Below are 23,807 nucleotides of genomic sequence, written 5' to 3'. Positions count from 1 at the left end.
TTTCGCAGACGAGTGGCTGAGGTTTCCGTCAGGCCTCTAATCAGCGTCACACATGCATGGCCTGGGAGGGGGCTGAACGGCGCTGAGGCACCAGCCACTAGAGAGCTCTGGGGGGCAAATAGATGACAACTATTAAAGGGCATCCTTTAGTGACCCGGAGGCAGCCATGAGCCACAACGACAAGTGCTGTTTGCGACACCTTGGTGGTGACACACTGTTGATGAGCACATGCTTCCTGACACTTGGCAGGACAGAAAAAGCCCTTGGCCTGTATGTTCTAACAACTGACTGACCACTCCCTTGGTCTCACCCTGGCTTGACTCTTCCCCGATGTGATTCTGTGTGGCCTGTGTGCACATAACTGGTGGCTTATTCCAGCCCACACAGGAAGCCTATCCATTGTCACCATTTTTAGCTCAGTGTGCTTCCCTTTAACTCTTGCTTTGGTATGTTCCTGTCTCCTCATCCTACTTATGACAACCTAAACTGGAAATAAAAATGAATTCCAAGTTCCAACTACACCTGCAAAACCAACCGAGCTGATCATATCATTGGCTTGGTAGTAAGAATACAAGTTGACTTGTGAAGTCCACGATTGACAAACCTGTATAGGATTGATGATGAAAACCCAGATGCATCACGAAACAACTAGACGTTTTTCTATTTGGATAACAGCAGTTCGGTTACTTAGCGAATGTATGGAAAACCCCAAAAGGATTTTGAGTGGGTCTCGGTAGGATTCGAGGGTGGGACTTAAATCCGGCAAGTGCATTGTCCTTCCTCCTTGGACTCACGGCAAGCACAGGTACAGCATCAGTGTATTGTCTATCGCTGAACTGTCACAGCCAAGTAGCGTGCAGAGCGCACCACTCAACCAGCCTGCAAGAAGTTTCACTCACAACACACGGTAAGGTTATATACTCTTACCAATTTTACAAATCCAGTAGATATATGTTGGTAGAAAATAATATTGTTTACATATAAATAGGTGAAAAAATAGGAATTTGATGTGTCGTGTTGTAAAGCTCGCTTTGAAGTGCTGTTGCGCTTCCCGTGAGGAATGCTGTTGGAACGTGCATGAACCGTACAATCTGTTGCATTTTGAATGAAACGGAGAAGACCTCGTTTTTCTTTCTTCAAACGTACATCAAAATAGTTACAAGAAAAATATTACAGCTTAATAATATTTTTGGTATATGTGCATTCATATGCAATAGCATTATCACGTGCGTCTCTGTTTGGATTATCTGCTGTACCATTGGCCACAGTCATTTGGAAAACATGTTTATATTTCCAAATACAGACGTAAAGACAAATTATATTTATTTTTAATATTAAGACAATAGTTTTTTCGAAAATATATTTACAAAAATGTAGTACCTCACAATGAACTGCAAAGTATTTGTGTCCTAATGTAATTTTATGATACACAGATAACCTATTTTTGTCTTAGTAGTCAATTACACTAGTTATCACTTGCAAATTATGAAGTCTTTGTTATGTGTGCTAAATAAGGTCTACATGCTAGGCTACTTGTCCCTGCCCACGTAGTCAGTCAGCTCCCCTGGAAACGCTCTCCTCTCAGCTGGGTTTCTGCTCCCCCTGTCTGTGGATGTTGCTGCTAGTAAACACTTGATAAAGAGATGCCCAAAGTGAGTGGGAGGGAAGCAAGGAGAGTGGGAGGGAGGGGGAGAGAGAGGGGACAAGGAGGAAAGGAGGGGTGGAACATCAGGCAAATGTAACCTTTAGTTAACTAGGCAAGTCAGTTAAGTGATCACCTATCAACACTGGAGATAGTGTGACTAAACATGTTCAATTCTGAATATTGAAAAAATCTGCCTAATGTAAATGTCCAAATATGGAAAGACAATAGCAACTGAATTCATTATAATTTTGACTGGAATGTTGTAGGCTAGAATTTAGTATCTGTTATTGCATTGTTGTCCGTGCAAATTTTACATTTGAGGGGGAAGTTCTTGTTCATTGAAGATCCTCTATTTCTAAACCCTTTTCCATCAAGTGATTATGTCATTTAAAGGCAACATTGCAAAAAGGAAGAATTCTAACAATGTTGTTTGGGATGTCTGCATTAGATGTTACACAGAGTAGTGTGGGGTGGTGCCACTCTATGTTGACCTGTGGTGGCAGGTTATTGTAGTCACACACAAACACAGTGTAAACAGTGTGTGATTGATAGGGGCCCTGCCCGGCTGTTTGTATGCTGATCCCTTCCACAGGCCTGCTGCTCCATCCAAACCCCAGGATGAGTTACTACATGGATCCAGTTTCCTCCTACCCGACCCTTCACCCCTGTGACCGTCTGGGCGCGATGGTAAGACCCCGACCACCATAAATCACACTGCTGTTACAGCCAGTGGATGGGCTAGCTACCTAACACACGCCACAGTGTAGGCAGAGTGTGTTAGCACAGTACCTCTGGATTCCATCAACCTAGCTACCGCAATACTGACTGTCCATGTCAACTTAGTTCAACACTGGGGTGTTGTTAGATTTACTAGAAAAAATGGACACTATTTGTCATTAAAAAAATTCCACAATGAGTTCTTCATTCTAGACCACTATAGACCAGAGGTGAGTATAAGGTAGACATTGTCTTGGGAGGCTGAGGTGGAATAAAAGATGCAAAAAGTCAAAGACCAAGGTGTCAAAACTATAGTTTCAATCACCTCTGGATTGCACAACCTGCTCTACAAAACAATTATTACCTCCTAACCATGTCGGCAGTAAATATCTTAAAGTGTGGGACCTAACCATCACTGAGTCTATTTAGAGCCATGCAGAGCAGCCCCACAGAACAACACAACACTTTTCCACGTAATACCATCTTGATGTGCTATAGAGCAGCTATTTGTAAATAGCCTTTTTAACACCATCCAAATGAAAGGACCATATGAATACAGCCTGTCAGATCACAGGAATCAGGGACATTGGGATTCCTGTCATTTGAGCTCTGAAAGGTGAAGGTTGACAAGCGTTGGCAGAAATGTTGCCATTTGTATGCAGAATGCAGCCCCGTTAGACAAAGAGGACGAGGTCACATGCAAATATCAACCCAACCTGGCTCTGGTACAAAACATGGAGGGATAAAGCTCCCTCGCCCCTAATTGGCTCAGGTGGTTCTGCTTGCCTTTGAAATTGAGATTACTGTACCCGAGGCCAGACGTGTTCGAAAGGTGAACATGGGTTGCCACTGCTTTTCCTACGAATTGACATGTATTAGTAGAGAAAAGGCCTCTGATTCCACTGCCCTCTTCCTTGGTAATTTTCCATGTTATTCTGGATGCAAAGAGGGTGTTTATGTGAAAGAAATGGCAGAGGTTTCCATGTTTTGTGACCATGTCCTGTAACAAGGCAGTTAACCCACTAGGCCGTCATTGAAAATAAGAATTTGTTCTTAACTGACTTGCCTAGTTAAATAAAGGTTTTAAAAAAAGGAATAACTGTGGAAGATGCTGTAGTTGAATTGCCCCTGACTCTCCTACTTTTAGAAATCACATGTGTGACCTCAGAGGTTCATCCACAAAAGGAATAGAGAACTCCAAGCAACCTACTTTTGCCGGACCTCCAATATTTTGGAGGACGGCTCATAATAATGGCTACAACGGAGCAAATGGAATAGCATCAAACAAATGGAAACAGTGTGTTCGATGTATTTCATACCATTCCACTTATTCCGCTCCAGACGTTACCACGAGCCCATCCTCCCAAATGAAGGTGCCCCAACCTCCTGTGCTTTACAGTGCCAATACGACTGCCCCGCTTCCGCTGGCTATCACTCCCCTCTCCCTGCCAGACTGAACTGATAGTGCCGTCATCGGCCCACGCACCCCCTAGAGACTTCCCTAGATTAGGCTCCCTAGTCCCCTCTCACTCACTATTAGCTGGCTGTAAAGCTGACAGCCTACTGATAAACCCAGCATCGCTTCAACAAGAGTCCTTATCAGATGGGCAGTCAGTCAGGTACCCTGATCTGAGGTCTCTGCTCCTAGCCAGGCCTGTAGTGAAGACCAACCAGGCAGTAGTCAGTTTAGTGGTGAGGTTACAGGAGCCACCACTATTGTCCCTATGGTGAGGTGATAGATGGAAACTGATACTGGAGAGGCTCCTATGCTTCTTGCTACTGGTCATCACATCCCTGCCAGGTATGCATCAAATGTCACTTTCAGAGTGTGAACACCCATATCCTGAAGTACTGCATCAGAACTGCATCATGTTCCATGTGGTTGCTTAGTGTGATTTTGAGTCAATGGATGTTTTTCTCAGAATAGTCCTGACCGTTATCTACTCACCTGATATATCGTGTATCCACATGCATACAGTATTCATATCTGGTCCTCCCCCCAACTACTCATTCACTTTGGACCTCCCCTCAGTCCAATCTCACATGTGATCAACAGGATGAAACAAAGATAAACCTATTGAATCAAATTTAGCCTTCATTGTATCTGTACGGAAAGCATAAAACAAAACCAGCTCCACTCCAAAATAGTGTTTTTAAAACTAGCTTGGTCTCTTCTCCCCTTACAATCAAGCTCGTTTACGTCTCGCAGTAAGTCAGTAAACTGTTGTATCACATTACGTACAGCAAGTAAACACAGTTTGAAAGTAAACAAGATGTGAGGTTGAGATACTGTATACTGCATTTGTGCCTTGCTGTTGCTGTAGGAACCAGGTTAGGGCTGGGCGATACATCATCTTTTAAGGTATACTGGTATGGATTTTTATAATACCATCTAAAAAGGTGATTTAGTACACTGCTACATAAATGAAAAATTCTAAGAATTTGAGTACTTCAATGTCAGTTTTGTCCTAGTTTGGCTGAGTATAAAACAATTGGAATGGAGAAAGCCCATTAAAACCACTTATAATTCATTTGTTGCCATCCTCGCATTATGTACTACTCATGAAACAGATTTAAAACGTATATTATTCAGAAACATAAAATACCACCAAATACCTCCATATCATCAAAAATAAGAAACATATTGTGATATTATACTTTGGCAATATCGCCCAGCCCTAGATCATGTCCAGGCCCAGTGAGTTAACCCCCCTGCTGTGTGTTGCCTTTACAGAGGCGGAGTGGAGGGGTGGCTATGGGACCACTGACCCAGCTCCCTGGTATGGTGGTTCACCCCCAACAGCAGCAGCACTACCCCCCATCCAGACCCCTCTACCCCCAGGATGTCACCCTGCAGGAAGTCCCCAACGGACACGACCTCACACCCACAGGTAGGAGCCAAAGTAAGCCTCTGACTAAGACCAAATCCTACAGAACACAGTTTTTTTTGCCTGTTTGTTCATGTCACCTCACTTAAAACAGTAAATGAACCAAGCAAAGTAAAATATGCCTTTTAAATTTCACAAAGGAACACATGTATTGCCTCATATAAAGGGAAACTAGATTGGGGTAATAACGGAAATGAGATTGGGGGTGAAATATATGGTTCATTGTGAATGATGTGTTCACTGGAAACAAAGGACTTTGTGTGGAGGGGCGTGGTAAATGAACTGTGACTCACACACAGGCACCCACCTCCCCATCCCCACATCTTACATGGACACACACACACGCACGCACACACACACACACACACACACCAGTCCAGGCAGTCCGTCTTGCTCCAGAGTGCTGCATGCACAGTGGCCGGTTGAGCAGCCCGGGGCCCCCTGTGGGTCTCCTCCTCCCTGGGGACCATGGTGACGTTGACCCCAGGGCCTTTACCAGATGCCTCCTCCTCTGGGGACCGCCACATGCCCCGCATTTCTCGTCCTGCACTCTTTTGTTTCTACCGATTATTTTAAACTGGAACATTCCTCCCAGTGCGTTGTCTCTGTTTGACTCTGGCCTCCCTCGTTCTTAAGAGTGATTTATTCAGGGGACTGGGACACACGCCATGGGGTGGGGGGTTGGGGAGGGGGGTTGCTTAGGCCGGGCACCAGCTTTCTTCCATCTCCACCCAGGCTAGATGCAGGGGCACGGGAGGCAGGAGGGCCAAAGGGTGGCCGTATTTTTCCCAAGCCTCTGGTTCCCCTCAGGGGTATTGGGTCAGGGCTGGATCTGATGGGATTTGCTGATGTTTGTTGCTGGAGACACACTCCTTAGGAGGCTCCAGTGCTTCCAACGCTAAACCGTTGACATAAACATTATCAAGTGGAAAAAAATGACCTCCAGTTGACCTCCTCTCCATCGTGATGGTGATCATGCAAACCACTGCCGTTCATTCGTCCGCGCAATGCAACCACCTGTAGACAAAATTAGAGTTATTTAGTGACACCACTGAGTGTCATTTGCATGTTGTTGTGTAGCTTCCCAGGATATGGAGCTGAAATCTCCAAACCAGGTCAGTAACATTTGACACACTCCACTGCCTGAAACCATTGAGCTGACCCATATGTTTCTCAAACTAAAATATTTTTACTTCTTAACGAGAGTCGTTTGAGGTCATCTCAATAACCTACTGAGAAAATCAACTAGTAAGGATAGACGTGAAGAAGTCTTCTTTGGCTGACTGTGCCACCAGCAGACGTGCTCTTTCTTTCCTGAAGCCACACTTTACCATGTGTGTAAGCTTGGCCCGCTTATGAGGCCACTCCTGCACCTTGCTTAGCTTTGAACACATTTGTGTGTGCTTCCCTTTCATATTTTACAGCCCAAGTCACAGCGCACGATTAATCAATGCCATATTTCTGCTAATGAACACGCATTACATTTTTCCTTTCATGGAACCAATGCAATTAAACACAGATATCACCTCAACTGCTGTTGAGTCAGGCTAACATTATGGAAAATGACTGTCTGTGTGTCAGTATCCACCTAGAATGTCCAATACAGTATACAAATTGTGAAGAACCTCTTTCTGTTTCACTATGTGTATGGCCAATACAAACTGCCCTGGTTACCTTTCACAGAGATGACTGCTACATAATATCAGCACATGTGCACTGAGTACTGGGGCCAGTAATGAAAATGTTCTCTACTTTTAATTGAGGAACACAACTCAAAGTTTGAAAGACTTACTTCCTCATTCAGTACTGTAACACCCTTTTAGTTTACATGAGATTACTTTGTTGGACTTTGGATTTATAGCGTGCTCTTACAGTAACTGTGAGAGAGAGCTGAGAGCAGATGTGGTGAAGGGATGTTGTATGTTGAAGGGCCTTTGCATGTTTGGCCCTGAGCCCACTGTCACACACAGCTTCCTGACATCCGCCATGCCATAGCACTGTTTACAATACCCCCCCACTCTCCTCTCTTTTCCATCCGTCTCCTTTCCACTCTATGCTCCGCTCTTCTCCTCTTCCAGAAACCTGGCCACTCTCACACCACTGGGTCTGATCATAAACGCCCACTTAGAGATCCATGGTGTGTGTGCTCCACAGTCTCACTGAAACCCAGAAATGCACACACAAACAAACACACACAAACACACACACTTTACTTCCAGTAGTCGCTCACACCACACATATTCATTCATTAAATTCACACCAGTTTTCTGGCATGTATTGTATTACTGTATCCTCCCATTCAGTAAAAAGCCCACTTCCACACACATCCACTTCCAGGCACCTATGATCTCACTGTACATTTAAACATACACTCCCATTTAGAACACACAGCTGTGATATGGAACCCAGGGACCATTGGCCTAGGTTTTAATTGATGTGATTTAACAGCTGGATAGTAGGGAGGAGGGAGGAAAGGGGGGGATAGAGGGGGGGAGTCACAGGGCCAGGGCTGGGGCTGGGGGTGGTGGGAGAGAGGGAGGGAGGAGGAGAGTAAATGAGGGGAGGGGGAGAGATTGTGGGGGGGGTCGCCTCTGATGAGGGGCACGTCTTTTCTACGAGTAAACAGGCAGCCTGCGGGGGTCTGGAGGTTATGGGAAAGGAGGAAACAGCGATGCTAATCAGGCCGGCACACACTTCCCCCGACAATAAAACAAAATGAGGGGAGAATGGAAAAAAGAGAGACAACTCTGGAGCAGAGGGTCACAGCGCAGCCCCACTTCGCTAGGCTATGTTTTTGCGAGTGGTTGTAGTAGTGACATTGGCTTTGTTTGTAGTGATAGCTGATAATACCATCAGGCATACTTAAAAATGGTTCTCTAGAGAGCCTCTGTATGTAGTGGCAATGACCAGTCCTGGGAAAGGTAAGTGGGGTCAGTTCCTCTACAGTGACTAACCAGTGACTACATATAAAGAACATTCAGTCTTCAAGGACATATAGTACAATCACTGGGAGCGGTGATGCAACTAATGCCAACTCATTGGAAAGGTGGAAAATATGGGTAAAGATCTCTATTGTAAAAATGCTATTGTGTGGCTTAGTAATACATACTGTCATTACACCCTTATGAGTGTGTCAGGACTGAACAATGCATCAGTGTCGATAACAGGTAATGACTATGTCATTGTTATAATCATAATGGTATCATAATCATATCACATTTGGAATAGAGTGAGCTTTTATAGTCAACCAATCAATCCAGCTAATGATTTTAACACAATATTGTAATGAAGACAAGCTTCTAATAAACAGGCTGTAGTGTAGCTGAGGAGATGAGGGGCTTTCCTTTAGCTGCAGGGGGTGGTGGAGCTTTATCAGTGAGCTCTCTCTCTAACTGTGAGAGAGAAGGAGGAAGACCTGGGAGGGATTGAATTATCTGCACGATGGAGGGATGGAGGGCACGTGGTGGCGCTAATGGAGGAAGAGATGTCCTTTTTATCGAAGCTAATTGTTCAGAAAGAGCCGAACTTATGTTCAGGCAGGCCCAGAACAAACCCCCCCCCCGCATACTCACTCAAACATACATACGGTCAATCACCACGCACGCACGCACAGATGCACACACAAACACACAGCCTGTGGTTCTATCCCTACTGGATGCCTGTGATCTCAGCAGGACTGCATCCAGCCTGTGGCATCCTCAGACGGCTAAGAGACAAGGGCCAACAAGAATCCCACTGTGTCATTAGTGTGTGTGTGTGTGTGTGTGTGTGTGTGTGTGTGTGTGTGTGTGTGTGTGTGTGTGTGTGTGTGTGTGTGTGTGTGTGTGTGTGTGTGTGTGTGTGTGTGTGTGTGTGTGAATGAGTGAGTGAGTGACTGGTCAATAACTCGCTAAGTGGTACCTAAGAACAGGGAGGCCAATCCAGTCATGCCATACCCATTGGCTGGTGGTAACAGAATAATATTTTTTCATTTCAGTAAGCTTCTCCACTACCTCCAAACCCTAGTGTCTGGGTTTCATACTGTAGCAAAAAGACAAACATGTCAACGTGTTGCATTTTAAGGCACATAAAGAAACAACAGCTCGCCAACAATTCCCCAGCCTAGCCATTGTTTCTAAGCAAAGCATACTGTAATACATCCTTGTAAATCTAATCATATCTAAAACCAGGGGGAGGCATGTCATCATGATGTAATCAAGGAATGTCAAAAGAAGGTGAGCTTCAATCCCCAGGATATAGTGTAGGTCATAGGTTAAACTTTCAGCTAGCTAGCTGTCAATTAACCCCTGGTAGAGGCAGCAGGTCCTTTCAGCTAGCTAGCTGTCAGTTAACCCCTGGTAGCAGCAGCAGGTCCTTTCAGCTAGCTATCTGTCAGTTAACCCCTGGTAGCAGCAGCAGGTCCTTTAAGCTAGCTAGCTGTCAGTTAACCCCTGGTAGCAGCAGCAGGTCCTTTCAGCTAGCTATCTGTCAGTTAACCCCTGGTAGCAGCAGCAGGTCCTTTAAGCTAGCTAGCTGTCAGTTAACCCCTGGTAGCAGCAGCAGGTCCTTTCAGCTAGCTATCTGTCAGTTAACCCCTGGTAGCAGCAGCAGGTCCTTTAAGCTAGCTAGCTGTCAGTTAACCCCTGGTAGCAGCAGCAGGTCCTTTCAGCTAGCTATCTGTCAGTTAACCCCTGGTAGCAGCAGCAGGTCCTTTAAGCTAGCTAGCTGTCAGTTAACCCCTGGTAGCAGCAGCAGGTCCTTTCAGCTAGCTAGCTGTCATTTAACCTCTGGTAGCAGCAGCAGGTGCACCAGTTACATGTCTGGATTAAAGAGAGGCAGTCAGCCATCACAGATGTGCCCGAGGAGCAGCTTTGCTTTAGCTATGGGTGCTAAAATGCAATGCTATTGCATGAACCCCTAACTGTCAAAACCATGGCAACAGCATTTGCCAGGTGAAGAAGCGAGACATTGAAACCCAAGTGCACATGTTGCCTTATCTGTGGGACATGACGGTGGTGCTGCTCAGTCTCATTGGGAGGACTGTCACTTACACTTACAATGACATAGAGAGACCTTTTCATTCCCATAACCATTCTTCCTGTAACTGTACAATGTATAAATTACAGTACAATGACTAGTGACTAACTTGACGTGGTAGTATCAAGGAAACTGTTTGTGTGGTTAACAACAGCAGCCCCAGTTCTTACAGATGTAGTATCTTAATTTGAGACAGTTTGCTATAGCAGGAAAATAATCCTGCAGCAACAGGAAATGTGAATTATTATGTGGATTATAATTAATGGACAAGTCTGAAATTACAAACTTCAAAAGCCTTTTTAAACCTCAAATACTGTGCACGTTTTACATGTCCTGCATTGCAATCCTGCAAATTCAGATCCTACATCTGTAACTTGCTTTTGTAATAAATAAATCAACTTTAATATTTCGTCTCAGAGTTTCTCTTTGAACCATTGGTTTTAGTAAAGGGAGACCCAGCTCTTATTCCCTCTGTTGTAACGCTCATGGAAATGAGTTTAGCCTGTCAGAAATATAATACTGAATGAAAACCAGAGTTTATTAACCAAGTTGAAATGGGTACATCCCCTCTAAAAAAAATTCTGCCTGCGCTTATATGTGTCTGTTGAGCTCTCAAAACATTAAACAAAAGTTTATATTCAACTTGACCTATTTCCAGAACTTAGTAAGTTTCAAACTAAGATATTAAGTACATAGATAGATAGAGAGATAGATTAATACCTACTTTAAATGTTCACCATTAACACATGGATGTTACTTATAACGGAGCGAGAGGGGGCATAATGAAAAGTGGCCTTCACTCAGCTAGCTCCGGTCCAGATATTAGTCAGCAACACTATTAGTCTTAATGGCTGCCCTCAGGCACAAAGGACCTGGGCTGTCCTTTTAAGAGTAGATACAAGGAGCTCATTAAGCCAAAACAAAGAGGGCAGTGAGAGGGAGAGAGTGGAGAGTGAGTGACTGACTGACTGACTGACTGACTGACTGACTGACTGACTGAAATGAAGTAAGCGGTACCTTTAAACCACCGCTCCCCTCATACCCACCCCCTTGACAGCCCCTTGTGAGGAGCAGTGAGACCGCAGAGGCCACACAACATCTCTGCCTGGCATTTCCACTATGGCTCATATCCAGGTTTGCTAATGGAGATGGTGAAAGATCCCTATTTAAAAATCCATACATGATCAATAACCCTGGCTTCCCTACCTCCCAATCCCATTTGGAGATATAGCTATGTACATACAGAATCATATTGCCTTGCAAATTAGGATGGACCATATTGACTTATCTAGCTATGTTATTTTGTGTATGCAGACCTGTGTAGATTGGATGCTGATACATTGGCTAAATCCTATGTCACTATATTGTTTGTTTGAGGCATTAATTCTACAGCTCACACACAATGAAACTATTGTACTTTATCTGTCTACTTCTACCAGTAATATTGTCTTGGACAGACCCTCCTACTGTTGTCAACATAACTAGGTTCCACTAAAGAAGCAGAGCGAACTGCATGTAAAAAATTGCAATGACAATCTGTTGCCATGGCAGGTAATTTCCTTGTGGTTGTCATTGTTTCAAGTGGAGCACCAGCACTCCTTCTCTCTCGCTCAGATATTCAGTCATTCTCCTACAAGAGGTGTAACTAAATCTTGATTCAATATCCAAAATGACACGTTGATTGTCCCTCATCAGAGTAGCCTAAAAAACAGACTCAAATATAAAAAGGATCTTATAGATTAAACAGTAGTACTTACAAATCAAATTAGCAGTGATGGCCATGATGACAGGGGCCCCAATTTTATTTGTGTCGATAAAGAGATGATTGATTCAGTTATTTTGAACTCTCTGTGTCTACTGAGGGATTTTGGATGCGTTTCAAGTTTCACCAGCATCAAATCCTGTGCATTCTCCCAAGACGTTATCCCTTTTCTAAAGCCTGAGAGGTAGTTCTGTAAATAGGCATGCTTGTTTTTTATTGATCAGTACAAGGTGAACAGGAAATAATCGGAGGTGGACGCTTGGACCCTTGGAATTGGACACAGACACATCCCTTAGCCTGGGATGCTTTGTATACTGCTCTGTATGCTGGTCTATCAGATGTTTAACAATCCTCCCACACCTTTCTTTTAACTTGTGCTTAAGGGTGACTGTGAGAATGTTTCATAAACAATGCGAATTGTATAGGGTTATTGACTCACTGTATTTGGTCTCTATCTGCATAATTATGTAATTTGTTCAACATTTTAATTGAAGACCTTCCTATAATGTTTCATAAAAGTAGCGTTATGGGGGAGTCTTTGACATTAGGATTATAGAACATGGATGAACTTCTGTAGGTCTATTGGTGTGTGTAAAAACTCTAAACAAAACGAATCTCTAAATACAAGAAGTAGCCTAACTAATCAGATGTCCAAAATAGCCTACTGTCAGCCTCTGAATTTGACTAATTTGCGGGAACATGTGGATCATTGTTTCTCACAGAAAGACAGTGGACAAGAACGTAACGTAATTGAATTGTGAATCACTGGTGGAGTTCGTTTTGCATCGCCTGGTGTTCCGGTTGAGTGTAGATGTCACTTAAGGACCAATGGAATGTTCTAAAATGACAACTTTCCTCACCCGGGGAACCGGGCCATGCAAAACGAACTTGAGCACTGGCGGTCGAAACGCCGCCCCTTCAGATGTCAAGTCGTACATTTAGGCTAAACAGAGGGAACAACCTTTTCCGTGCTTCTCAGTCAGAGCGACAGAAACGCCCTGACGGAGATAGAGGGAGGGAGGGAAGGAGAGAGAGAGAGAGAGAGTGAGAAAGCCATTGAATTGAGAGAGAGAGAGAGAGAGAGAGAGAGAGAGAGAGAGAGAGAGAGAGAGAGAGAGAGAGAGAGAGAGAGTGAGAGTGAGTGAGAGAGAGAGTAGCGGAGAGAGAAGTTTGTAGCCTACTGGAGAAATGTTGGTGGAGATAAATTGAAGCGTGAGGATAAGAAAAACGCAATATTGTTTTTGAATAAATCATAACTTTATTGGACGGCAAGGGAATAAAACATTTTTTTATAAATTGTCTCGGAACTATTGTGTTAGAGAGAGAGACAAAAATAGAGCATCCCGTTATCGAACAAATTGATCTGATGATCATGACGGCAGCTGTCGATATGAAACCGACGTTAACCATCATAAAGTCTGAAAGAATGGACGGTGAGTAAATCAACTTTTGAACTTTGACATAATATAACATTGCAATTACAGTAGCCTGTGCTCCGTATGTTTCATATTACCCGGCCCATAGCGGCTTGCATTTCAAACTTGGGTCAACTTTTGTAAGGCAAAATGCCATCCTATGTAGTGCAACATGTATCAGTGAAGGTGATAAGTATTTCCCTATGATAAAGCCATCATGTAGCCTAACTGGAAATAATGTCCGTGTCCTATCGCATCTCCATAATTGTTGTGTTAGCACGAACAAGACAACATGTTTCGATAAATGTTTGTGGTTCCAGACAGTTGTGTTGGATAAAATAATGGACAAGGGAAAATGCATGTATTTTTGTTTTACATGACTCTAATGCAATTTAGGCTACAGTACATTATGCTTGGTTTATAACCTACTCCTAATCTACAAAATGAATAATATCCCCCGTTTACATAGTTGTATTTCTTAATCGTCTATCTCATGTTCGGTAGAAATGATGCAGGGACTATTCTGTCTATACCTGTCTAAAGCTCTGTATCACAAGGCTAGACTGTAGGCTGCTGCTGAACCCTGCTCTAGACTGACAATCATATTTCAGAGGATGAAGAGTTAATTTATGAGGAGACATGATTGAACTATTTTACCTGTATGAACACTGACTTCAATGTTAAAAATATATATTTTAATTTGACAGTTCACACATTTCCTCATTCATAAAGTTTGTTAATTTGAACACATGCTTATTTATGGAGGTTTACAGTAGCCTTGTGCCTGTTGTGTATGCCTTTGGTATAATAGTAAAATAGTCTGTCCAAATGATTTCCCTCTAGAGAGTAAGCCTTCTCTTTCATCCTGAGATCATGCCTCTCCGGGCACCTACTATCACAGTCCCATCTCCTCTCCCAATCACAGCCTATCTAACGGCCTCTCCCAGTCTCCCTCCCTGGCCACCCAGAGTTGCCCCAGCCCCAGCACAGGGAGGGGGGGTGTCATATCAGGCATGCTGCTCTGTCTGCATGGGAGACCACGCCCAGTCATCAGTATTCCCCCTCTCCTTTCCCCCTCTCATCTCGTCCTTGTGCTGAGTGGTTTAGCTGGCGTCTCCAGAGAGAACCAGAGGCAGACGGTGGTGATGAGTGTGCAGGCCTAAGGGCTGGATATCCTGCCTGCTGCCCGTAAGGCCAGGCCAGGTTGCACTGGGCTGTGGCATGGAGACAAGCCCACACAACACAGTGTTTGTGTCTGTATTTAGATCCGTGTGGTTTAATTCCCCTCAAAGTGACTCTGTTCTTTTACACAGAGAATCAGGCTGATTTCACTCTTTCTTCCTTCATTGATAGGGCTGACTGTGCTTTAGTAGCTAACATCAGCCTAATAATCAGACAAATGTTTAGCTTCAGAAGTGTAAGGCTTGAGACGTCATGGAAACATAATACATACACTACACCGTAACCCGATACGCTGAGAAAAAGGAAGAACGTGTAATGACTCCTTGAGGTGAAGCACTGGTGATGTGTTCACCACTTTAATTCAGATTACACCTGCAGAAGGTGCGCGCACACGCACGCAGACACACAAACACACAGGAATGGTAACACACTCATATAAAAAAGTTGCTGACAGCTGCAGTGGGGTTGCCAAAACATACTGATATCTTGCAAAGACATTTCGCAATGCTAGCTCCCTCTTCCTCTGCCGACCATGTGTGTTGGGGTCAGGCTGTAGCTGCCAAGACTCTCTACATCAGACATACACATTCCGTCTACTCCTTCCCAGTTTCCATGTAGCTAGCTTCTCTCACTGCAAATAGGACAGTAGACCAATGGCCCACTGATGAACTGAACCCTTCCTGCTCCTTCTGATCCAAAGAGGAAATTGCAATGTTCCTCGGTGGCTGGTTTATACTAGAACAGCCCTTTGTCTGTGAATGGTGGAAAGGGTTAAGTGAGCTATACAGTGATGATACTTAGGCAGAGGATTTGGTTAGTAACATTTACACTAAGATACAGGTATAACTTTTTTCTGTCTCTTTTTCTCTCTATGTGCGCATGCACGCACGCACGCACACACGCACGCACGCGCGCGCGCACGCACACACACACACACACACACACACACACACACACACACACACACACACACACAGCAAGACAATAGGATTAAGTGGTTGGAGTACATCTCATTGTCTTGTTTATTTTTCTATCTTTGTGAAGGTGCAGTGAGTGTCAGTTTACTGAAGCTTTTTTCACTCTATCCCACTGAGGTAATTATTTTTAAGTGCCTACAGGCTGTGGTGGAGGTTAGGGGTGATCCAAAACAAAGCTGTTTATATTCCACAAAGCAGGTTCCTGAGTTACAGTAGTGGTACTGACATAGTACCACATTCCCACACACAAGTCAGATTCTTTGGAATTCCAAAAAGTAGTGCCAATGATATATTGGGAAATACAAGTGAAAGTTTTCCACATGCAAGTGAACACTTGGCAATAAAGTGCTGCTATATTGAATTAGATATGTACTGTAAGCCTAGTATAACGTAGAGCATGGTGCAGTAGCTGATTACCCCATTTATCAAGTAGCCATAACAAAACTAGAAAGCTATGGAGTGGAGCTGCCAAGGCTTAGATAAGTCCGATTTCTTCTCAAGATGGAGGGTGTCAGATTGCAAAATAACGGCCTCTTTTTCTGATTTCAAAAGAATGTAGCTTATGGCTTCTTTACAGTACTGTATATACACTACTCCTACCATCCTGTATCCTGTATAAGGACATGTGTTGTCCTGTACTGACTGAGTCCTCCCTGCATGGTCTAAGATCCCGCGCTCTCTGTTCGTCAGGTCTGCAGGTCAGGGTTAATTGACTGAGAGGAATGTGTGCGGCAGACAGGACTTCTCGGTCGCAGTCTCCCTTTTATCTGATTAAGACGCGGCTGCTTGTCTTAACTGGCACGCTGCACTACCGGGCCGGGTGGCTGCACTCAGAACCCCTTATGCCACCACACACCCTAGCCACACACAGCCAGCCAGGGCCCTCAACGGGCCTGGAGCCAGACGCTTGACCCATCTCTCCCCGGGTGGGTGCCTGTTGGCATGGTGAGGTGTGTTTTCCTCCTGGGCATGGTGGCTTGAATAAGCGTGTGTCGGCTAAGGGCTGGTTTGACAGTGTCAGCGCTCCTTCAGTAGTGGGGTATAAAATGCAAAATGTGCCCGTGTTTGATCCCGCCTGGCCACTTGGCAGCTGTGCAAACAGCGGTGGGGCGATTCAGCCTCCTCTGATGTGGGCTGCTGCTTCTGGACCCAACAGAACAAACATGTTTGCTCAGGTCCATTTCACTTTGCTGAGTCAAGTAATGGCCAACCAGGATGTTAGATCAAGAGCACTTTTCAGTGCCTGGTATTTGGTGCTGTGCCCATAGTAATCAGAGTGTTTACCTAAACAATGTCTCCATGATGCCAGGCTGCCGTTGTGCCCAATCGGCATTGGATGCCCAGTCTCCTGAATGGGCCACAGTCTAATTTTACGCAGAGCAGACGTTGGTAGAATGGTTGTCTATGAGGAGAAGTACTTTACTACTGGCCACAATGACCCAGTGTCTCTCCTGTGAATGGGCTGTGATGTCACTCTATAATATCATTAAATGGGTATCTCCTCCTCCCTCCTCATCCTTCGTTCATTCATCACTTTGACCGTGGTCTTCCCCTGTTAATCTGTGAAATGTTATCGTGAATGGGCAATATCGGGATAACTGCACGCATTCATTTAGCCTTTTAGAGTTTAGTCATATAAAATAGGTGTGCTACCTTGTGATACATCAGTGTACTAAATAGTAAGCATATGTGGAGAGAGAGGGAGCAAGAAAGGCATTTGAAGGTGTGACATAGTGTAAGATGTGCTGAAGCATAGGTATGTGTGGAATCATGTTGAAAAATGTAATTTGGTTGTATAACAGTATGTGAACTTCTTGAAAGATCATTTATTTTGACCGTGTCAGAAACATCAGAGAAGATGAATCTCTTGGAGTGTAGCCTTCACCAATAAGCCTTCTCGAGACAGCAACCAAAACAAAGAAACAGCACGTCCCTGAGTTTTACATCCTCCCCCCTCTCATTCCTCCTCTCCCCCTCTCCCTCCTCTTTTCCATCCTCTCTGTGGGCCACATGAGCATCTCTCAGTCTAACGTCACCTCAGGCCTTGATGTGGCGTCGGCTTGTCTCATCCCAGCCGTTTGTCAGTCTCTGCTAATCACTGAGTCACAGCACCAGCCGCACCACCGCATGCCACTGGCTGCCTCCTGCCGCCACAGGCCCTTCCTCTCCCCATTACTCCACATTACTGGACTAACTGGGAGAGCTGACTGGGAACTGACTAGTGGGGTCCACGCTGCCTCACTAAACCATGGCTGTGTCTGGAGGTGTGGCCAAACACCTCCCACGCATCCCACCATTCCCTGTGCGTGGCACTACATGTATTTCTGTCCCCATATTGCTGTTTTACAGTTCCTCATCAGGAGGTTGTTTGCCCAGAGTAAGAATACTTTGCCTGGTATACACATCAATCTGGTGTCCTCCGAGGCCAGCCTGGACTTTGTTTACGGCCAGCGGCCCAGATTTTCCTATTTCCTTTTTAAATGCATTTTCTGTTTTCTGCAGACCACCTGTTTTTGGAGTCAGCATGAGTGCTGCTTTTGTAATCAGGCTAGTAGTGAACGTCCCATGAGCCACAGTCTGCGCTTTAATGTATGTCAACCCTACTACATCAGAGGGGTATTGACAAGCAGGTCTGCTCTACTTAGCAGAGAACAATAAGGACAACTGTGGCTGGGGAGGGGAGTTCTATGATGTAGGTGAGGCTCTGTGGCACTCTCATGTCGAGTCGGGCCTCAGTGACGCAGGCACAGTCAAATTGGAGGCGCATGTGCCCTTACCTTGCTCTGCTCTGGACCCCAAGGAGGGGAGGTTGGGGCCAGGGCTGGGATTGGGGCTCAGGCTGTGGTTGGTTGGGAGTTGGGTGTTTGGAACAGCTAGATGCCTTAGCTTGGCCTGGCTCCTTCTTTCTCTTTCTTCATATCTGCATATTTGGGATGGAGTGAGTGGCCTGGCCTGGCAATCTCCAGACTGAGTGTTGCTAATGACAATTACTGTGGGCGTCTGGAGGAGGCCCAAGGGTCCATCCTAATGAGAACTTGACAGCGTTCACTTCCATCACTACAGAGCTGCTGGGACACAGTCCACTGGCAGTTTCTCATAAAACCACATGAAGAGGTCTATCTACGTGCTCAGACTCCAGTGTGTTTTTTTGGGGAACTTCTTAGGAAGAAATGACAAATAGTGAGTAAATGACGACATTTATTTAGATGGACTGATTGCTTGCATTATGTTTACTCACGTCAAGAGGAACACAATGTTAAGTTCAGTCATTCTTTGACGGTGTGAGTCACATCTACTCAATGTTTTGGATGAGTCTGTGTGTGTGAGTGTTTGTACGCTCGCGTGCATGTGTTCCATGAGTTGCTGTTATCCATCTGTTACACATCATTTGATCAGCACACACACAGCGATCTCATTTTGTCTGAAGTGTTGCATTGCGTCAAAAAAACCCTACATTGAGATAGAGGTTAAAAGTAAGTAGATGTTTGATATGTTTTACAAATATACGATTGTTTGCCTCTCACTCAAACACCAATTTTAACTCTAAAAGATCACTGTTCCATCGAAAATAGAGATGAATTCATCTATTTGAACTCCAACCATTTTCTAAGGGGCCAGAGTCATTCTCGGACTCATTAGAGGCACACAAGAAAGCTGTGGGAAGCACATTAGTGATTGTTAAACACAAGAGGAATGTATGGCACGCAACATGAAAACAATGTGGTCTGGAGGGAATTTATTTATCCACTATCCATCTGTCGCCCATGCTTTAGAATGAGCAGAGCACATTGAGCTGTATGATGTAGAACTGTATCCATATAGTGTTTGTGTGCGTAGAGTGTCACAAACAGAACTGTGGAATGAATTAATATTCCGTTAATATGATGGATTCCCTCTACTTTCAGGCGGTAACGCTTCCCGCCACATTTCAGAACAGTGTCAGGAAACTGTACTCACGGAATGTTGCAGTTTGGGCTGAAAACGGGACAGGCATGGTGGGTTTGTTAGAAGAATGCAAGCGAGCGAGTAAACTGTTTGTCAGATATGTCGTGTGTTTGATTTAATGCCTAAACAGTTCCCTCAGAGCATCCCCTGTGTGTTTACAGCAGGGCTGGGGCCAGGGAAAGCTGCTACATGCCGCTAAGCTCACACCACCTGCTCTGCTCTCTGGCATGGTAGTCTAACAGCTAGCCAGAGCCCTGCTAACTCACAAAGAACATGGAGCAGCCTTTTCCTGCTTTTTCCCCATGTTTTTTGTCTTGCGTAGATTGAAGTGTTCTGAAATATGCTGTAGGCGTTTTTCATAGGGAGCTGGGGCATTGCACAATGTGTATGTATTTTTGCAGAGTGAGACATTTTGTAACCCAGTCGTCACTTCTACTTTGAAGACGCATAAAACCATCTGCTCTTTCTCTATGATTGAAGTATTGAGTGTATGATCGTGAGTAGCAAGACATGTAGGCGGCTGGCATGGATGGTGAGCATGAGCCATTAGTAAGAGCTTTGTCTCTGTTTTTCCCCCTCTGCAGTAAGCAGGGAATTTCCACCAGCTTTCAAGAGAAATACTCAGCATCCACCAGGCATAGCCTTGGATCAATTGAAAAAGGCAGCTAATGTCATCACACATGAACTTAGACTGGTAAACAATATGGACGAGTTGATGTACTTACTACACATCAGAAGCTAGAATTTCAAACATAGAGAAGAGAGAGAAATAAAGAAGAGAAGCTGTGGGGGCATTCGTCTCTGTTAGCCTCAGAGCCTGGAGAGCTGTGTGTTTTGTATTGTAAAGAGAGAGAGAGACATACTGTAGTTACAGGTCTGGTCAACAGTAGTAGTAGTTACAGGTCTGGTCAACAGTAGTAGTAGTTACGGGTCTGGTCAACAGTAGTAGTAGTTACGGGTCTGGTCAACAGTAGTAGTAGTTACAGGTCTGGTCAACAGTAGTAGTAGTTACGGGTCTGGTCAACAGTAGTAGTAGTTACAGGTCTGGTCAACAGTAGTAGTAGTTACGGGTCTGGTCAACAGTAGTAGTAGTTACGGGTCTGGTCAACAGTAGTAGTAGTTACAGGTCTGGTCAACAGTAGTAGTAGTTACGGGTCTGGTCAACAGTAGTAGTAGTTACGGGTCTGGTCAACAGTAGTAGTAGTTACGGGTCTGGTCAACAGTAGTAGTAGTTACGGGTCTGGTCAACAGTAGTAGTAGTTACGGGTCTGGTCAACAGTAGTAGTAGTTACGGGTCTGGTCAACAGTAGTAGTAGTTACGGGTCTGGTCAACAGTAGTAGTAGTTACGGGTCTGGTCAACAGTAGTAGTAGTTACGGGTCTGGTCAACAGTAGTAGTAGTTACGGGTCTGGTCAACAGTAGTAGTAGTTACGGGTCTGATCAACAGTAGTAGTAGTTACGGGTCTGGTCAACAGTAGTAGTAGTTACGGGTCTGGTCAACAGTAGTAGTAGTTACGGGTCTGGTCAACAGTAGTAGTAGTTACGGGTCTGGTCAACAGTAGTAGTAGTTACGGGTCTGGTCAACAGTAGTAGTAGTTACGGGTCTGGTCAACAGTAGTAGTAGTTACGGGTCTGGTCAACAGTAGTAGTAGTTACGGGTCTGGTCAACAGTAGTAGTAGTTACGGGTCTGGTCAACAGTAGTAGTAGTTACGGGTCTGGTCAACAGTAGTAGTAGTTACGGGTCTGGTCAACAGTAGTAGTAGTTACGGGTCTGGTCAACAGTAGTAGTAGTTACAGGTCTGGTCAACAGTAGTAGTAGTTACAGGTCTGGTCAACAGTAGTAGTAGTTACATGTCTGGTCAACAGTAGTAGTAGTTACAGGTCTGGTCAACAGTAGTAGTAGTTACAGGTCTGGTCAACAGTAGTAGTAGTTACGGGTCTGGTCAACAGTAGTAGTAGTTACAGGTCTGGTCAACAGTAGTAGTAGTTACAGGTCTGGTCAACAGTAGCAGTAGTTACAGGTCTGGTCAACAGTAGTAGTAGTTACAGGTCTGGTCAACAGTAGTAGTAGTTACGGGTCTGGTCAACAGTAGTAGTAGTTACAGGTCTGGAGGCTGAGAACCACAGGCTTGTGAAGGGAGAGGGCGCCCAGCAGACAGCGGTGGAGCCCTAAGAATAGCAGCAGTGTTCCAACAGGGAGGGATGGATGGTGAGATAGCCCCAGCCTGTGACCTCAGAGCAGCCCCTGGGCTGGCCCTCATCTGGCCCTGGCCCACGGTCGGTCCAACTGTAATGCCACTACTTTGCCTGCCCGGCAGCTTCCTCTAGCGAGTGCTGAGTGGCCTCTTCTATTACTGTCTCTGGCCCTCACATGGGAATCCAAATAGCGGTAGAACAAGCGGTCCTCTCAGGACATAGACTGCCCTCTGAACCCCCCCCACCCCCCCCACCCAACTTCATTCCCCTGCTGAATGGTCTCTCTTTATGTCAGCGGGGTTTATGACCCTTCGCTCCCAGACTGGGACTGATAGGAATCCCCATCAAATCTCTCTCAGATAGCGGTGTCACATCTGGACATGGGGTCCCTGAGTGTGTAGGACCCCCTGGTGGTACCCACCACGCTGCCTAATAACCTATAAAGCCGTGGAGGGATATTTTCCGTAAAGGGGTTAACTGGGGTTGGCCCTGAAATGACCGACCCGCTCAACCCACCACTCACCTCTCTCTTTCTTTCTGGGAAGTGACACCTTAGCCTCAGGAAGTGGACCCTCTCGCATACATAAATACAGCCTTACAGTTCTGCAGAGAGAGAAAGAAAGGTGTATTGTCAGCCACGGATGTTAATCTCACATCAGACTGAAACAAATCAGCCCTTTATGGCTTTAAAAGCATTTCACTGCTGAATTATTTGACAGTCCACTGAATAGCCCCATAGACATTCTCCCCACTTTGATCGCACACCCACTGTCTTTCTCTCACACACACACAGTGACAGACCTAAATGGACACACACACATTCATACACACTCAGTCTAGGACTATTTATAGCCACATGATAGCAGTGTCTCTTTCTCCCATTGTGTGGGTGGAAGTTGCCTGCTCCATGCATATCGAGGCAGCGTCGTAGCAGGGGGTTTATGAATGAACGCAGCAGTCTCAGCCAGAGACAGCATCGTAGCAGGGGGTTTATGAATGAACGCAGCAGTCTCAGCCAGAGACAGCGTCGTAGCAGGGGGTTTATGAATGAATGCAGCAGTCTCAGCCAGAGACAGCGTCGTAGCAGGGTGTTTATGAATGAACGCAGCAGTCTCAGCCAGAGACAGCATTGTAGCAGGGGGTTTATGAATGAACGCAGCAGTCTCAGCCAGAGACAGCGTCGTAGCAGGGGGTTTATGAATGAACGCAGCAGTCTCAGCCAGAGACAGCGTCGTAGCAGGGTGTTTATGAATGAACGCAGCAGTCTCAGCCAGAGGCAAGGAGGAGAGGCAAGGAGGAGAGGCAAGGAGGAGAGGCAAGGAGGAGCTGCAGGGAGGAGAGGCAGGGAGGAGAGGCAGGGAGGAGAGGCAGGGAGGAGAGGCAAGGAGGAGAGGCAGGGAGGAGAGGCAGGGAGGAGAGGCAGGGAGGAGAGGCAGGGAGGTGGCACCGTTCCAGACACTGAGCGTGTGTGAGAGCAGAGGGAGCACTTTGAGGCCTGTGATCAACTCACATTACAGCTCAATGACTCATCCTTCCAGTCTCCCTCTACTCCCCTCACCCACCCTACCCCACCCGCCTTGGTCTGCCGCACCCCAGCCCCACCACGGTTCCTTAGGGCCATGGCCCTGGCCACAAAATCCCAATTTCACGCCCTCGCTCCGGCGCACAGGCGAAGAAGGCTGCTAATTTGTTTCACCGGTGTCTCCCTCCTCCTCCTGTTCCCCACTGCTAACAAACCTGGGGGCCAGAGGTGTGGACTGGAACCTTTTGTCTGCAGGGAAGGTTAGGAGTGGGGGAAGGGAGATGGTTATTCCGGCACGCACAGCATCCATTCAGTAGGTGTCTCTCGGGACAGATATCATAGTGGCACTCCGCACACCAACCACTCACTGACATTACTCACAGGATGACACCAGAGCAGTGGCTGTCAATATATTTTACAGTATATCTACAGCACATCTCTCTCCCAATGTCTGTCAATGATTATATAGTCCCATTTTACATACCACTTCTAATTAAAATTGGAATGATCCGTATGTTCTCTTAATTGGCAGGCAATAAAA

The 23,807-nt window shown here is 45.4% G+C and overlaps 1 protein-coding gene across 3 annotated transcripts in view; it reads left to right on the top strand.

The window, feature by feature from the left end:
- The first annotated feature begins 489 nt into the window (after positions 1 to 489).
- LOC115206445 (protein c-ets-1-B) overlaps positions 490 to 23,807 on the top strand; it is a 43,592-nt gene continuing 20,274 nt past the window's right edge. The window contains exons 1-3 of one of the 3 annotated variants that reach the window (XM_029773462.1): positions 490 to 907; positions 2,238 to 2,332; positions 5,097 to 5,265. In XM_029773462.1, coding sequence (XP_029629322.1) covers positions 2,264 to 2,332; positions 5,097 to 5,265 — 238 coding nt within the window. In that variant the 5' untranslated portion in view covers positions 490 to 907; positions 2,238 to 2,263. Of the gene's footprint in view, positions 908 to 2,237; positions 2,333 to 5,096; positions 5,266 to 13,133; positions 13,462 to 23,807 lie in introns of those variants that run through there. The other 2 variants (XM_029773463.1, XM_029773464.1) reach the window with 2 other exon arrangements.

Source organism: Salmo trutta, chromosome 13 (assembly GCF_901001165.1).
Source record: "Salmo trutta chromosome 13, fSalTru1.1, whole genome shotgun sequence".
In the NCBI taxonomy this organism is placed as follows: Eukaryota; Metazoa; Chordata; class Actinopteri; order Salmoniformes; family Salmonidae; genus Salmo; species Salmo trutta.
This window is presented reverse-complemented; position numbering and strand designations above follow the sequence as displayed.